The 15,090-nt window shown below is 40.5% G+C and overlaps 1 protein-coding gene across 2 annotated transcripts in view; it reads left to right on the top strand.

The window, feature by feature from the left end:
- LOC117675994 (uncharacterized) overlaps positions 1 to 15,090 on the top strand; it is a 43,056-nt gene that overhangs the window by 9,997 nt on the left and 17,969 nt on the right. For both annotated transcript variants that reach the window (XM_034435100.3, XM_034435099.3), the window contains exons 2-9: positions 50 to 86; positions 949 to 1,030; positions 4,298 to 4,398; positions 5,219 to 5,277; positions 5,803 to 5,913; positions 9,044 to 9,174; positions 11,509 to 11,633; positions 12,958 to 13,063. In XM_034435100.3, coding sequence (XP_034290991.2) covers positions 50 to 86; positions 949 to 1,030; positions 4,298 to 4,398; positions 5,219 to 5,277; positions 5,803 to 5,913; positions 9,044 to 9,174; positions 11,509 to 11,633; positions 12,958 to 13,063 — 752 coding nt within the window. The remainder of the gene's footprint in view (positions 1 to 49; positions 87 to 948; positions 1,031 to 4,297; positions 4,399 to 5,218; positions 5,278 to 5,802; positions 5,914 to 9,043; positions 9,175 to 11,508; positions 11,634 to 12,957; positions 13,064 to 15,090) is intronic.

The raw sequence follows: 15,090 nt of genomic DNA, 5'->3' as shown, positions 1-15,090 counted from the left end.
GGATTTATCTTTGCCTTTAATTAGTATTTGTCTTTCTTCCTATTTTCAGATGACAATGGTAAGCCAGAAGATGGACCAATATCTGGGTAAATCTTCAAGCTTTTCATTTAGAACCAAACATATTTAGGTCAGGTAGCAACCTTCTGTAACATGATGCTCTTCAGATCTGTTGGATGTCAATCTCCATAATACCCGGCAAGCTTATGCCATGTTAATTGAACATCATAGCATATAACATTTATATATAAATGCCATATTTCTATATAATACTATATAACTTTTCTGGAGCACGTCAAGTTACGGAGGTACTTGATGTTACATTAAGTTAATTTTATTACATTAAATTTACATTACCTTAGATTAAATTAATGTTAAGTTACATTGATTGTAAAAGCTTAAGTGTAGCTTTGTCACTTCCGTTTATTCCCAACATCAAAACCTCATTACTTAAAAAAACTCCAAAATGCTTTGTTTATATCTGTTTATTTGCCTTTTATTTTCTCATTTGGAGTTCTAAATTCTGTTTTAGTCACATTTCTTTGGATGGATGGATGGATGGATGGATGGATGGATGGATGGATGGATGGATGGATCAGGAGCAGGCTTGCTTTCCAACTGCCTGGTTAGCTGACTTGGGCTTTTCTTAAAAAGAAGACAGGATAGGAATTTGTGAAACCAGTGCAAAAGTTGGCCAGATAATTGTAAACCAAGCCTGTTCCTGATAAGCCAAGCCCATTAATTGTTCCATGGATACCTTGAGCTCAGGGTCCTGCAGAAGCTTTGTTCTGGCTGCAGTTGAGTGTGCCAAGGATAACCCTATATGTGACATCTGCATAGAAAGGAATACTTTGTATGCTGGAGGGTCAGTTGTCCTACTGATTAACCAATGTAATCTGTATCTTATTGGGTGGAGAAACTTGCCCTTATTGTTTTGTTTACATTTATCAGACACACTGAATCTCATCCATTGCAAGACATTCCTAAGGAGACCAGAATTGTTATCAGTGAAGACCAAGAACTGTTGCAGCAAGTAAGTGATGATCATCAAGTAGAAAGTCCAGCACACCGTTTTCCAATCATGTGTCTGGGAAATATGTTGGACTTCATTCCCAGTCCTGTCCAGCATAGACAATCACTGGATATTTTTCTGTCAAGGTCTGGCTGCACTCACAGGAGAAATCCATAGAGAATTATGTCAATGATGAGCAGAGCTCACACTAACAATAGTTGGGACCTATCACTTCAAGTCCTGCTTTGCTGCCTCATTCTGGCAAGAGTTGGGGTGTTCCTGGGAGAGATGACCAGAAGTGGGAGTGTCAAGCTAAAGTAGAGAAAGAAAGTCATCCAGTTTCCATTATATGGTCTTGAGCACATAGCCATCATTTTCAAACAGAACATCAAAAGTTATTTTGAAGTCATGAACATCATTGATAGATACCATGCAAGTCTATGACTGTAATAAATATGTGATTGATTGATAATTGATAGAAAACCAGAGGAACCATGGATTGGATTTAAAAAAGTAGTTAAGGATAAATGTGAAAAGATACTGCTGAAGAGGAAAAAGGGAAGAAAGCAAACTGGATTTTAGAATGAACCATGGAAACTAATGAAGGGAAGAGAAGGGAAAGGAAGCGAAGGGAAGGGAAGGGAAAAAGACCAAAAAAAAACCCTTCTGAAAGGCAATTAACTAAGAGTTCCAGAGACAAGAAATTTCGGATACAGTATTGAATTAGACCATTGGGATAAATTATGGGAGAAAAACTATAAATTAATGGTGTCAGCTGCTTATAAGGAGAACCTCTATAAAATGTTCTACCGTTGGCATTTACAACCAGCCAGATTAGCCAAGATGTTTTCAAATTGTTCACCCAAATGTTGGAGATGTGGTTATAAACAGGGAACTTTCTACCACATGTGGTGGACTTGTCCCAAGGCCAGGAAATATTGGCATAAGATAAGAAAATGGTTGGAAGAAATAACTGAACAAAAAATCGAATTGAAGCCGGAATTATTTCTTTTGGGCATTTTAGATTGGAAAATGGGTAAAAAAATCCAATACATAATATTACACATATTAACGGCAACCAGAGTCATTTTTGCGCAGAATTGGAAACAGGCTGATATTCTTTCAGAAACAATGATAATAAGAAAAATATATGAGTATGCTGAAATGGATAGGCTGTCTATGGAATTGAAAGAGAGAGAAGAATCTGAGTTTTATCAAATTTGGAGTAGATGGTATATGTGGCTTGAGAATAGGAGTAAAATTAATGCATAAGATGTATAAAAAGTATAATATATAATATATAAACTATATAATATTGATGATAATATGATTGTAGGTATTATAATTTAAATGATGGTATAATATAGGATAATGAACCATAGAAATTTATGTAAATATGAATCTTATGGCTGATATTGATATTGATATGGAAATGCTGTAATGAGTGTAAATTTGTGTTTTGTGTTTTAAATGTTGGAAAAATTTAATAAATATTTTTTTTTTAAAAAAAGAGTTCCACAGACAAGGAGCACTATTACAACAACTGCTGTAAAGAGGTTGAAGATAGAAAAACATTGAAACATCTTCCAAAAGATCTCTGAACACAGAGGTTCCAACCTCATATCAGTATGCTAAGGGACACCAATGGACAAATAGTGAACAGTTCAGTGAAGATCAAACAATAAGTAGATTGAAATTCTGTAGAGTACAGATGTCAGCATCAAGATTCTTTAGAGTAGTCTTAGTATTAGCAGATGAAATCAGATCAATATTTCCATTATTACCAAGTCAGAAGGCTACAAGAATTGGAAGAACTACAGAAATATGGCAAGCAACAGAAGAAGTATTGGTAATGGTTCCAACCAAACTATAATAGCAAATCTGGAGAATAACACAGTGGCCAACAAAGAAGTAATTCTACATGTCAGTACCAAAATTAATGAGATTTTAGCAGACTGCACATGCTATTGTATAGTATCTATAACATGCTAACAAAATAATGGTTAGCTCATCCAACACAGAGCTCCACATGTAAGAACTTACAAAGCTGATTTTAGAAAAGTTCAAAGAATAAGGGACTGCTGATACACACTGGATATCTGAGAAAAGCCAAATAATAACCAAAAATTAGTCAGTAGGTGCTTCATTGACAAAATGATTGTATTGACAACGTCAACCTGTGGAATGTCCTTAGAAAAATTGGAATTCCAGAACATCTCAATGTCCTTCATGTATATGCAGTCAGAAAGCCACAGTCCAGACAGGAATGGCAAAACTGGCTTCAAATTGCAAATGAGTGAGACAAGACTGCATAATTACACAATAGCAGAGTTGGCAGGGATGTTGGAGGTCTTCTAGTCCAACCCCCTGCTCAAGCAGAAGACCCTATACCATTCCAGACAAGGGGCTGTCCAGTCTCTTCTTAAAAACTCTACTGATGGAGTGCCCACAACTTCATGATTATTCTCTCTATAAATTATTACCATACATATATTGCAACATATATAGGACTATATGTTCTTAATTAATCAACCCACCTGTTGAGTTTTTATTGAGAAAAGCTGGATTGGGAGAAAATGAACATAGTTGTAAAATTGAAGGAAGAAACATAATTTCCTAAGATTAAATACAAGCAAAAGTAATGATAACTGGCCCAGCAGCCACCCAGGAAAGCCTTTAAAAAGGCATTCAGATGCCCAGTTGTGTCTCTGAGCAAAAAAATCAGAACTACACAAGACATTTTTTTTTTTTTTTTGCCTGGTGACATTCTGTGGAAGTGAAAGTTGGACTTTAAAGGAACAGGACAGAAAGAATATTGATACTTCTCATCTTTGGTGTTTGAGAAGTCTCCTAAGAAATCTGTGGATAGCCTGTGGATAGCCAAATCCAGAGTTCTCAATGACCAAATTGAAATTACCCTACTTGGGAAGGATTATGAGAAGACCTGGCTCTCTGGAGAAGGTTCTGAGGCTCAGTAGGATGGAAGGAAGCAGAAGAGGAGGGTCAACAGCAGAGAAGTTCATCAGCCCAAATACAATGGTGTGAGGGTGTTGTTGGAAGACCTGAAAGAAAAAGCTTAGGGTCAGATTGTCATGGAGAAAAAGTTGTCTCTGGTTGGCAACAGTCAACACTAATCTGATAGTACATAATCAGGTGGGATCCAAATCCAAATTAGATGGAGCTCCCTGTACTCTTTTTTTCTCACGTCCTCTTTTGTTCCTTGTGACAACTCACCTAGCCGGGTTTAATTTCTCATGCTACTTTCTCATGTTACTGTCTTTGCTGTAGATCATCCCAAGTGGGGAAGATGATGAGGAGGAGAGTGACAGTGATGATGATGACATTCGAGTCACGATTGGCAATATCAAGACTGGAGCCCCATCTTATATGTATGTGTTATACCCTCCCCCAAATCCTATTCTTTACTTAGTCATGCAAGTTTTTTTGAGATCAATGATGCTTTACTTGTTTATTTTATTTGTATGCTGCCTCTGTTATTTTTATAAATGACTCAAGGAAGTGAACATATCTAATATTCCTTCCTCCTCTATTTTCCCCATAACAATAATCCTGTAAAGTGGATTGGGCTAAGAGAGACTTGACTGGCCCCAAATCATCCATTCACGCCTTTCATACTGTAGTAGCAGAACTCAACCATCTCCTGATGATTGACCCAAAGTCACCCAGCTAGCTTTCACACCTAAGGCGGGACCAGAACTCGTTGTCTCTTGGTGATTGGCCAAAGTCACCCAGTTGGCTTTCATGCTTAAAACAGGACTCGAACTCACCATCTCCTGATGATTGGCCAAAAATCACCCAGTCACTTTTTCATGTCTAAGACAAGACTGGAACTCGCCATTTTCTGGTTTCCGGCTGATCAAATTTCTGCTGTATGTACAAAGTCATTGAAGCAGCTTTCACTGAAACCAGAGTGACTTAACCTGACACCATCCAGATGGGCAGGACCTCCGTTCCCGTCATTCCCCAAAAGCCAATTAGAATGGGGGGAGGGTGCTACCAGCCCAGCAGTGTTGTCCACTGGCCCCTTCTCCTGGGCCAGCCTGTCCATTCAGCCGATTATTGGAACTACCCAGTGATGTTTTTCATGCTGCTGTTGTTTGATTTGTACTGGTTTAAGACTCTGATAAAGATGATTGGAGCCAAGCCCTACATAGATTACCCAGGAGATCTGTCTTCATTCTCTTTTAGGGGGACTCCGATGAACCTGAATCTAAAAACGGGTCGAGGCTATGGAGCACCAGCCTCAGGTATGAATGGAGCTTTATTTTTGGTTATCTTTTTCACTTTCGGCAAATGAATGTTTTATTCTGAATTAATGTTCAATACAATCAAAATGGCTTGTAAACCTATCTCAGACCATATCAGGCTTTGTAACATATGCTATTAATTAATTAGGCTTATTTAATTAGCATGCTGACTCTCTTTTTTCCTTCCTTCATGTCTTTTCCCTTTCCTATTTCCTTCCTTCCTTCCTTCCTTCCTTCCTTCCTTCCTTCCTTCCTTCCTTCCTTTCTTCCTTCCTTCCTTCCTTCCTCACCTGTACTTGCCATTGTTTTCTCCATGGAGCAAAACAATGCATTGTGTTGAGAAAGACACACACAAACACGCACACAAAGCTATTTTATTTGCAAATGGGCAGAACTCAGGAGCTGAAGCTAAATTTATCCAGGAAGAATTTTCTGGTTTTTTTGAGCTGCACAGTTTTTCCTCACCCTGGGAACAGCTCTGCAGCCCGCCTTAAGCACTAACCATCTGCTTTCCTTTCTTCAAAGCCAAGTCGCAGCCTAAAGGTATTGATTTAGAGGCTTCGGGGAATATTAACGGCTTGCCAGTAATCGAGGTGGATTTAGAATCGTTTGAAGACAAACCGTGGAGGAAACCAGGTGGGGCCTCAAAGTTTCTTGTGGTAAATATGATCAACAGTTTCCTTTTTTTCCCCCCCTGTAATTTGGTTTGGTTTGGCCCGGCATCACCAGTCCGTGATGAGGTGGGACAGGTGGATACAGTCTCCAATTTATGGGCATGCTCTCCATAATGTGTGATGAAATCTAAGAGCAGCACTATCATTTTGGAAACGGGGAGATCTTTTTCTGCGTAGTGGGACCATCTGATCAGTTCACTTGGGATTGGATAAATGGAGTCCTTGCAGATTTTACTCCGCTAGTCATTGCCGGCTCTAGGGAGCGCTGCTCATCTCCATTTCAAGGCCATTGAGCCAGCGCTATCCAAAAACATTTCTGTGGTCATGTAGCCAGTATGAACTCATAGAGCACTGTTACCTTCCCACCGAAGTGGTACCTATTTATCTACTTGCATTTGTATGCTAGGTTGGCAGGAGCTGGAGCAAGGATGGGAGCTCACCCTGTCATGTGGTGCTTGGGTTTCGAACACGGGCTGCTGACTTTCCAGCCAACAAACCCAGCGTCTTAACCGCCGAGCCTTCACGCTGCTCCTTGGGGTTGGACAGCTCAGCTCAATCAGGGACGGGCCTTTTAGTGATTGTAGCTCAGCTTCTGAGCTTTGCCTACCTATTTCCAGAGAGAAGCCAGAATTTCTCCTGGCTTTTTTTCTTGTTGCTCCTCATTTAGAAACTGAAATTAGGATAACCTTGAGGAAGAGGAGGAAGAGCCTGAGAGAAGAGAAATCTGAGTCCAAACCAAAAGTGGAATTAGAGAGAGTCTTAGAGGGGACCCTCCCTTGTTCTTGTGAACATGAATGCATGGGGGGGGAGGCACATTTAAAGTTGCAAGATTTATGTACTTTTGAGGTAGACCTGTCAGGCTTCAAAGCAAGAATGACACACAATAATTCTTCCAAGCTGTGTTCTTCATTATTTTCACACCTCTAGACCAAATCTTGGCAGGCTCCGCCTAGAGATCATGCATGAGAGAAAGATGGTGAGGACAGCCCCTCCCTAACAGCTCACAGAGTATATTGTAGATGCAGATTAAAATAGACGCTTGATCTCTAAGCTGAGTTGCCTCTTCCACTTCTGGAATAAATTCCCTGCCTCCTAGGGATCCACATTCCATCACAACATTTGTGGACTGCAGCTCCCAAAATCCCTCAGCCATCATGGGTGGACTTCAGCTCCTAGAATTCCACAGTCGGCATGTGTCAGGCTCAAAACCATCTTTCCAGGCTGAATTATTTATGGTTTTCACACCTATAGACCAAATTCTTGGCAGACTGAGGACTCTACTTTCTGCATCTACAATGTATTCTGGGAACTGTTAGGGAGGGGCTGTCTTCACCCGCTTTCTCTCACACCTGGTCTCTGGGCTGAGTTGCCTCTTACTCCTCTGGAATCAATCCCCTCCCTCCCTGGGAATCCCCTTCCTCACCACATTCCAACACAAGTTCAGACTTGAACATCAAAGAGATGAATACTAAATCTGCTTTTATTATAGGGTTGCGGTAACAGACTCTGGTCACTCTCAATGCACCTCCCTCTCCCTGCCTTTCTCCTAAACAGAACTAGGGAGGGTTTAGCCTGAGTCGCTTTCTCAAGTTACATTCCTGCTTTGGACTCAGATTTCTCTTATCTAACTTGTATCGCTTCCTCCGCGGAAGGTTATTCTCACAGCCCTTACAGAAACAGATCTTGTTGGTGGAATTTTTTTTTTCTCAGAGGGAATTCCAGAGAAAATATCTTGTTTGGAGTGTGGGGTTTTTGCACCTATCTAATCCAAAGAACCATAAACATAGGTGTGAATTGCATGTCTCCTGTTGCAGGAGTCTGCAGCCTCTGTGGCTTCCTCTACTCCAGGGATCCCCAAACTTGGCAACTTTAAGACGTCTGGACTTCCAGCTCCCAGAATTCCCCCAGCCAGTTACTTTTTTCAGCTTTGTTGTCATTTCAAACAGTCATTAAACAAATGGTTCTAAATGGAGGGCCACCTCTACAAACTCTGGCTGATTTGTAACCACAATTTGTGCACCTGCTTTGAATCCTAGTTTCAGCAATCATGGTTACAAATCGCCTTGTTGCATTGAAGATGGATGCCATTCAGATATTCATCAGTTTTCTTTGGGATTATTGCGATTAGCATATGTGTGTGCGTGTCTTCATACTCTAAATATATTTCACCATAAATGTTCCCAGATTTCAGGACCTTGAGAATGTTTAAAAGATGAAACACTCGTTTTCACCTTCTACGAGCCGAAAGGACCCTTTTCATCTCACAATCACCAGCCTAAAAAAAAAAATGGTGCCAAAATAATGGTCCCACCCACTCGTGGGGGTCCTCTGGTTTGCGGGCCACAAAAATGTGTTGGGCTTGCACGTGGCCTGTAGACCACAACTCATGAAGGTTACCAGGTGATCTTCAGCCTCCACAGGGCCTAATGAAAGTGTCTGGTGGTAACAGAAGATGGAAATTATCCTTCAGCAAGATTTGGAGTGTTAAAAATTTCCACTCCTGGAAAAAAAGAAAACCTTGCAATTGTGCTTAACTGTAGCCACAGCTGGCCCGAGTTTTGGTGAAATATGACAGCAGAGATAATGTGCAATAATGAAAAAGGTTGTTAAAATTCCGCATGAGTCATCAAAAGACAGAGAGAGTCTACCTACGTGGGAGAATGAGGTGGAGACTTGAATGACACAGTTCTTGATCATCTTTTATAATTCACTTTAACTAGGGAAGGGCTCTCCAAACTTGGCAACTTTAAGACTTATGGACTTCAACCCCCCAAAATTCGCTAGCCAGCCATGCTGGGGAATTCTGAGAGTTGAAGTCCACAAGCCTTAAAGTTGCCAAGTTTGGAGACCCCTGAACTAGAGGTGTAATATGCCAGCATCCCCTTGCTCTTCTCCTTTTCTTCTTTCTGATAACTTTTATTTATTTTTAGCAGAAGAATCCCGAAAGAAGATTTCTCTGCTGCAAACAGAAGTTGCTCCAAGCCACTTTCCACTTCAGTCCCACCCCCCACCCCGGCCCCCCATTTCTTTCTGCCAGGAGAGTTGGATTTCCCTGGAGACCCTTTTTGTCAACACATTTCATTTCTTTCCAGGTGCCGACCTTTCCGATTATTTCAACTATGGGTTCAACGAGGAAACATGGAAAGCCTATTGTGAAAAGCAGCGCCGGCTTCAGCTTGGCCTGGAGCCTTCGGTCCCCATCTGCACCGAAAACAAGATCACGGTAAAATGCAGAGCTTGGAAGTTGGTTTCTTTCAATCGCCCTGCTTCTCAAGGAATTCATCAACGTGCACGGGCTTGGAATGGTTGGGGGACATAAAAGCTGTAATAATGCACAGGTAATCCTTGACTTACAACAGTTCATTTAATGACCATTCAAAGTTGCAACGTCACCGAAAAAAAGTGACTTATGACCATTTTTCACACTTAATGGCTATTTCAACATCCCCATGGTCAAAATTTGGATGCTTGACAACTGATTCATATTTATGATGGTTCCAGTGTCCTGAGGTCATGTGATCAACTTTTGTGACTTTCATATAAGCGAAGTCAATGAGGAAGCCTGATTTACTTAACAACCGTGTTACTAACTTAACAATTGCAGCCATTCACTTAACAAATGAGGCAAGAAAGGTCGTAAAATAGGACAAAATTCAATTAAGAAATGTTTCACCTAGCAACAGAAATGTTGGGCTCAATTATGGTCGTAAATCAAGGATTACCTGTACAAGAACGTCAATTTTAAATTCAATGAAGATGAAAAGCAAGTCAGTTTCTGATCTCGACATTTTGATCCTTTGGAGGGAGACAAAAGGCAATAAGTTGCTTCTAGCCTGTGGACCAAACCACAACCAAACTTAAGATGCCTGGACTTCAAATTCCCAGAATTCCCCAGTCAACTTCTGGGAGTGGAAATCCACCCATCTCAAAGCATGCTGGCTGGGGAATTCTGGGAGTTGAAGTCCACACATATTAATGCTGTTAAGGTTGAAAAGCATTAAACTTTTGCCTCCTGTATTAAGATGTACAATTAGAGTTAGGGTTATCCCCAGGCCCATCTTCTGTTCCCACAATCGAAGAATGGACGGAAAAACTGATGGGTTCACTGAGAGAGCAAAATTAATTGTTTAAGTCAGAGAAAAGAATATATCCAGTTTTGTTTCTGCTTGAATATCTACCTGAGCTTTGTGTTCGAGATAGGAAACAGTGAAATCTTAACTCTGGAATTTGCCAGTTAGATTAGTTGTTGTTATAAAAATGGCTAGTATCTACTAAGAGTATGAAAATAAAAAATATTGTATTTACCGTGCTGAAAAAAGTTGGAAGTTAGTGCTTTTCTTTTCCTTTTCCCCCTTATCCTACACTTTTCCTTCCCTTTCCCATTTCCCTACCATCTTATTTTCATTTGTATATTGTACTATGTTAATCTTAATTAAAAATAATAAAAACCAGAATGTACAATTTTAAAAACTCAGTAGGCCATCTCTTGCGCTTTCTGAAGAAGACTTGGCAAACGGGTAGGTGTAAAAATAGTAGAAGGCTTTTCGGTCCGATAAAAATAGCTAGCGTGTGAACACAGAAAGTTTAGGAATTCCAGATTAAAAATTATATCCATCTGCATCCCTTCTGCAATAGAACCTAACCCCTCTCCAATTTAAGGTGCTTTATAAAGACAGTCCTCGACATACAACCACAACTGAGACCAGATTTTCCATGGTTAAGCAAGGCAGTTGTTAAGTGAGTCACAACCAACTTTATGATCTTTTACCACGGTTATTAAGCAAATGATTTGCAATTGTTGTCAATAACACCATTGTTAAGTGAATCTAGCTTTTCCCCACTCCCAGATGGCAATCAGGCGACTCCAGGACGCCACAACCATCATATATAGAAGTAGTCCTCATCCTACAACAGTTTACTTAGTGACTATTCAAAATTACAGAGGCGTGATTTATGACTGTTTTTCACACTTACGACCATTGCAGCATCTCGATGGTCACCTGATTAAAATTCAGCCACTTGGGAACCTGACTCCTATTTATGACGGTTGCTCTGTCCCAGGGTCACGTGATCCACTTTTGTGACCTTCTGATGAGCAAAGGCAATGAGGAAGCCAGATTCACTTAACAACCGGGTTACTAACTTAACAATTGCAGTGATTCACTTAACAGCTGCTTATCCAAGTAGCTTTTTTCATCCAGCTTGATCTGAAGAAGCCTCTGGGATAAGCAGCGAATGGTTCAAACCAAAAAAGAAAAGAAGCCCAGTTACCACGATTCAACTTCCAAATGGTGGTAGGCCACTTTCTCCAGTTCTGTTGTAATTTCAAATGGTCACTAAACGAAATGCAAGTCAAGGACCACCTGTAACAGGTGGTGGCTGCAGAAAAGAATTCCGTCTCCTGGAAAGCAGCAGGAGCAGAATGGATGCTCTCTCCGTTTAAAGTCGACCCCTTTAGTTAGCGAGAAAATGGTGATTTCAATTGGAGGAGAAGGAAAAATACCTCGGATTTAAAAGGTCATTGTAACACTGCAATGTTTTTTGTTTTGTTTTTAAGGTTCAACAAGGAAGAACCGGCAATGCTGATAAAGAACCCGAGAACAACATCATCAAGATGGATTTTAAAACTGATTTTGTTGCCCTCGTTGGTGGAAGGATAAAAGCTGGACCTCCTCCAAACAGGTACCGAAGGGACACCTCTGGGGCGACTGTTTTTGAGATCTTTTTGCTTTTTCAAGGGTTTGAAGCCTTTATCTCCGGCTTCCTTATTTGCAAGATTTTCAGCAGCTTAAACTACCCCATGAATCATTTTAGGACCCTGAACTTCTCCAGATGAAGGAATCTTAAGCTTCCAAGCAAGCTAGAATTCAGGGAAGCCCAGACCCAACCCATCCAGGGAAGACTCATCTAGATGGTCACCCAAAGCAAACTTGGTCAACGCTGTTGATAGGGAGGTGGCTGTATGCTGACCTGGAGGCAGATCCATCAAGTTTCCCCCAATCCCAATCTTACCCCATTTTGTTTAGGTGATATAAATAGCCTCAAAGCAAAGGGCTCAGTCATCTGCCCTTCAACTATTGTTATTTGAACAAATATTCAAACAAATATTGTTCATTCCCTAGAGCCTTGCAGATAGTTAAGACTCTAAAGCAGTGTTCATCAACCTTAAAAAAATTAGGATGTATGGACTGCAACTCCCAGAATTCCCCAACCAGCTTTGCTAGTTGGGGAATTCTGGGAGTTGAAGTCTACACATCTCAAACTTGTCCAGATTGACAAACACTGCTCTAAAGAAAGGATAGGCAGTTTGAGATGGTGACCATTTGGAAGTCAGAATGCAGTTCCAGGGAGGGAAATTGGTCCTGAGGAGACATCTAATCCTAAAATGGCTGCCACAGTAAGTATGGCTATCCCCACAAACCATTCATCAGGAGAGAAATGGTCCCATAGATAACTCTCAATGTAGATCTTTAGGAGGCCTAGAGGCATTGAAATAAATAGATTTATTTTTATTTTTTAAAAAACTAAATGGGATGGCGGTTGGTATTGGGTGCAAATCCAAGATACCATGTTGCACACCTCTGCACTAAGTCTTTGGAACATTTTGAATTTGTGAGCAATATCCCAAGCAGTTTCCTGCTAGATAAAGTATTGTAACTCTCCTGTCTGTAGCATAGCATATAATAATGTCCCAAAAAGCAAGATGCAGGTCAGTTTTTGATGGTTTTTTGATAGTAAATTCTGCTTTATGGAATTTTATCCAGAGAATTGGGAAGCAAATGCCCACAATGTTGCACAAAAGAAATTTGATTGTTAATCCATTGGAACTTAAGTTATCATCAAATTATGGTGGTCTACTGGTGGATGATGTGCAGTGTGCAGTTGTCACAACATGTGAGTTGAGTGTGTTTACAGCATCCATTACTCCAATGATGAGCCGGGTTACAGGAAGAACAATGCAATCAGGATCAGCTGCTGATGCTGAATGAGTCTTCTTTTGGAACAGGAAACTGGGTGGGACAATCGACGTGATTGGTGGACAGGCTGGCACTATCCGGAGGGTGGAAGGAAGGCGGCGTGACAAACATGCGTCTGAAGAAAATCCCATTCAGGTAAGAACTGAAAAGAGGAGCTCAGGCCTTGCACACTCTTAACTTTCAATCCAGATTGGACGTTCCTGACTGGGGTAAGACCACACTTGGGACAGTGCATCCATTTCTGATCACCACGATACAAAACAGATGTTGAGACTCCACAAAGTGTGCAGAAAAGAGCAACGAAGATGATAAGGCATCTGGAGGCTAAATTATATGATGAATGGTTGAGGAAGTTACTGTAACTATGTCTAGTCTAACAAAAAAGAGGATCAAAACCGTCTCTTGATTCGTGGCGTATATTCATATCTATGCAGATAGTTGCTTTAGTCTGGCAAGATTCTGCCTGTAGGCGAACAACAAACTAGGTCTAACAAAGAGAAGGACCAGGGGTGACTTGATAGCCGGCTTCCAATATTTGAGGGGCTGCCACAGAGAGGAGGGGATCAACCAATTCTCCAAAGCATCTGAAGCAGGACAAGAAGTAACAGGTGGAAGATTGTGAGAGAGATTCAACCTAGAGCTAAGGAGAAATTTCCTGACACTGAGAACAATTGGAATGGCCTGACTCAAGAAGTTATGGGTGTTCCATCACTGAAGGTTTTTAGAAGAAGTTGGACAGCCATTTGTCTGAAAAGGTATAAGGTCTCCTGCTTGAGCAGGGATAGACTAGAAGACCTCCAAGGTCCCTTCCAACTCTGTTATTTTGTTACTCTATATCTTTGTATGCAAAGTTGGATTTTCCTCCTCTTTATTCCATTTTAAAATGTTCCTCTTCTTTCAAACTACAGTATGTTGAACATCATCTGAAGATCTATCTCAATATAGTACACCCCCAAATCATCTTTTCCTTAAATCTACTACTGGCATCTTTCTTTTTGGTTTCCTCAAATTATAAATGATCTAACCATTGCTATAACTTGTTCTTTCTCTTAAATGCTGTTTTCAAATTGAGAGGGGATTGCTTCTTTCCCTCTCTCCATATTCTAGGTTTCTAAATCTCCTGTAAATAAAATCTCAATTATAGCCACGCTGGGAAAAGTATGTGAGTAATCTGTAATTTCTAGTAATTTCTTTTCCTGAATTGATTGGACATATCCAAAATATGTGACATCAATTAGATGATGATGCAGAACTTCACCAACACATAACCCAAAACAAAAATACCCTGTCCGAATAGTTTCATGTCTTTAAAGCAAATGCACTTGGTCTGAACTGAACTAACTTGGATATTTTTAATGAAATCTGGGGCGATTGAAGGTAAATACACGCATCCCAGGATATTGTTGCAGGATCCAATCTTAGTCGGTTATTGAGACCAAAGTTTATTCTTCCAAGCTTTTGGGCTCATGCTGGAGTCCATCATGACTGTGAAATGACTTAATAGTCAGCCATCAACACCCTAATTAACAACTAAAAGCTACCCACAACCAGGAACCATATAAATAGAATACAGAATAACAGAGTTGGAAGGGGCCTTGGAGGTCTTGTAGTCCAACTCCCTGCACAAACAGGAGACCCTTTACCATTCCAGATGAATGGTTGTCCAATCCCTTCTTAAAAATTTCCATTGTTGGAGCACCAACAACTTCTGAAGGCAAGCTGTTCCACTGATTAATTGTTCTCATTGTCAGGAAATTTCTCCTTAGTTCTAGGTTGGTTCTCTCCTTGATTTTCTCCTTGATTAGTTTCCATCATAGTTCTTGTCCTGCCCTTTGGTGCTTTGGAAAATAGTTTGATCCCCTCGTCTTTGTAGGAGCCCTTCAAATACTGGAACACTGCTATCATATCACCCTTAGTCCTTCTTTTCACTAGACTAGTGTTCTGCTCCAGCTACGGACCCCAGAGAATGCAGCACACACAAAGTCCGTTCATACCTTAGTTTATTAAATAAACCAGTTTTTTACAACAACAGCTGTTAATTAACTGCATTAACAGCCACCAAGAATTCAAAGAATAATACTGAAAGCTTACTGTGGTTGGCAGAATGGCCAGAAGCAATTTGCAGGAAGCTGATAAGATAAGCAAGACAAGGCACGAAGGTA

Source organism: Pantherophis guttatus, chromosome 12 (genome assembly GCF_059756535.1).
Source record: "Pantherophis guttatus breed Tessera chromosome 12, ASM5975653v1, whole genome shotgun sequence".
NCBI lineage: Eukaryota > Metazoa > Chordata > Lepidosauria > Squamata > Colubridae > Pantherophis > Pantherophis guttatus.
Note: the sequence above shows the minus strand (reverse complement) of the source record. Positions and strands in the feature narration are given on the sequence as shown.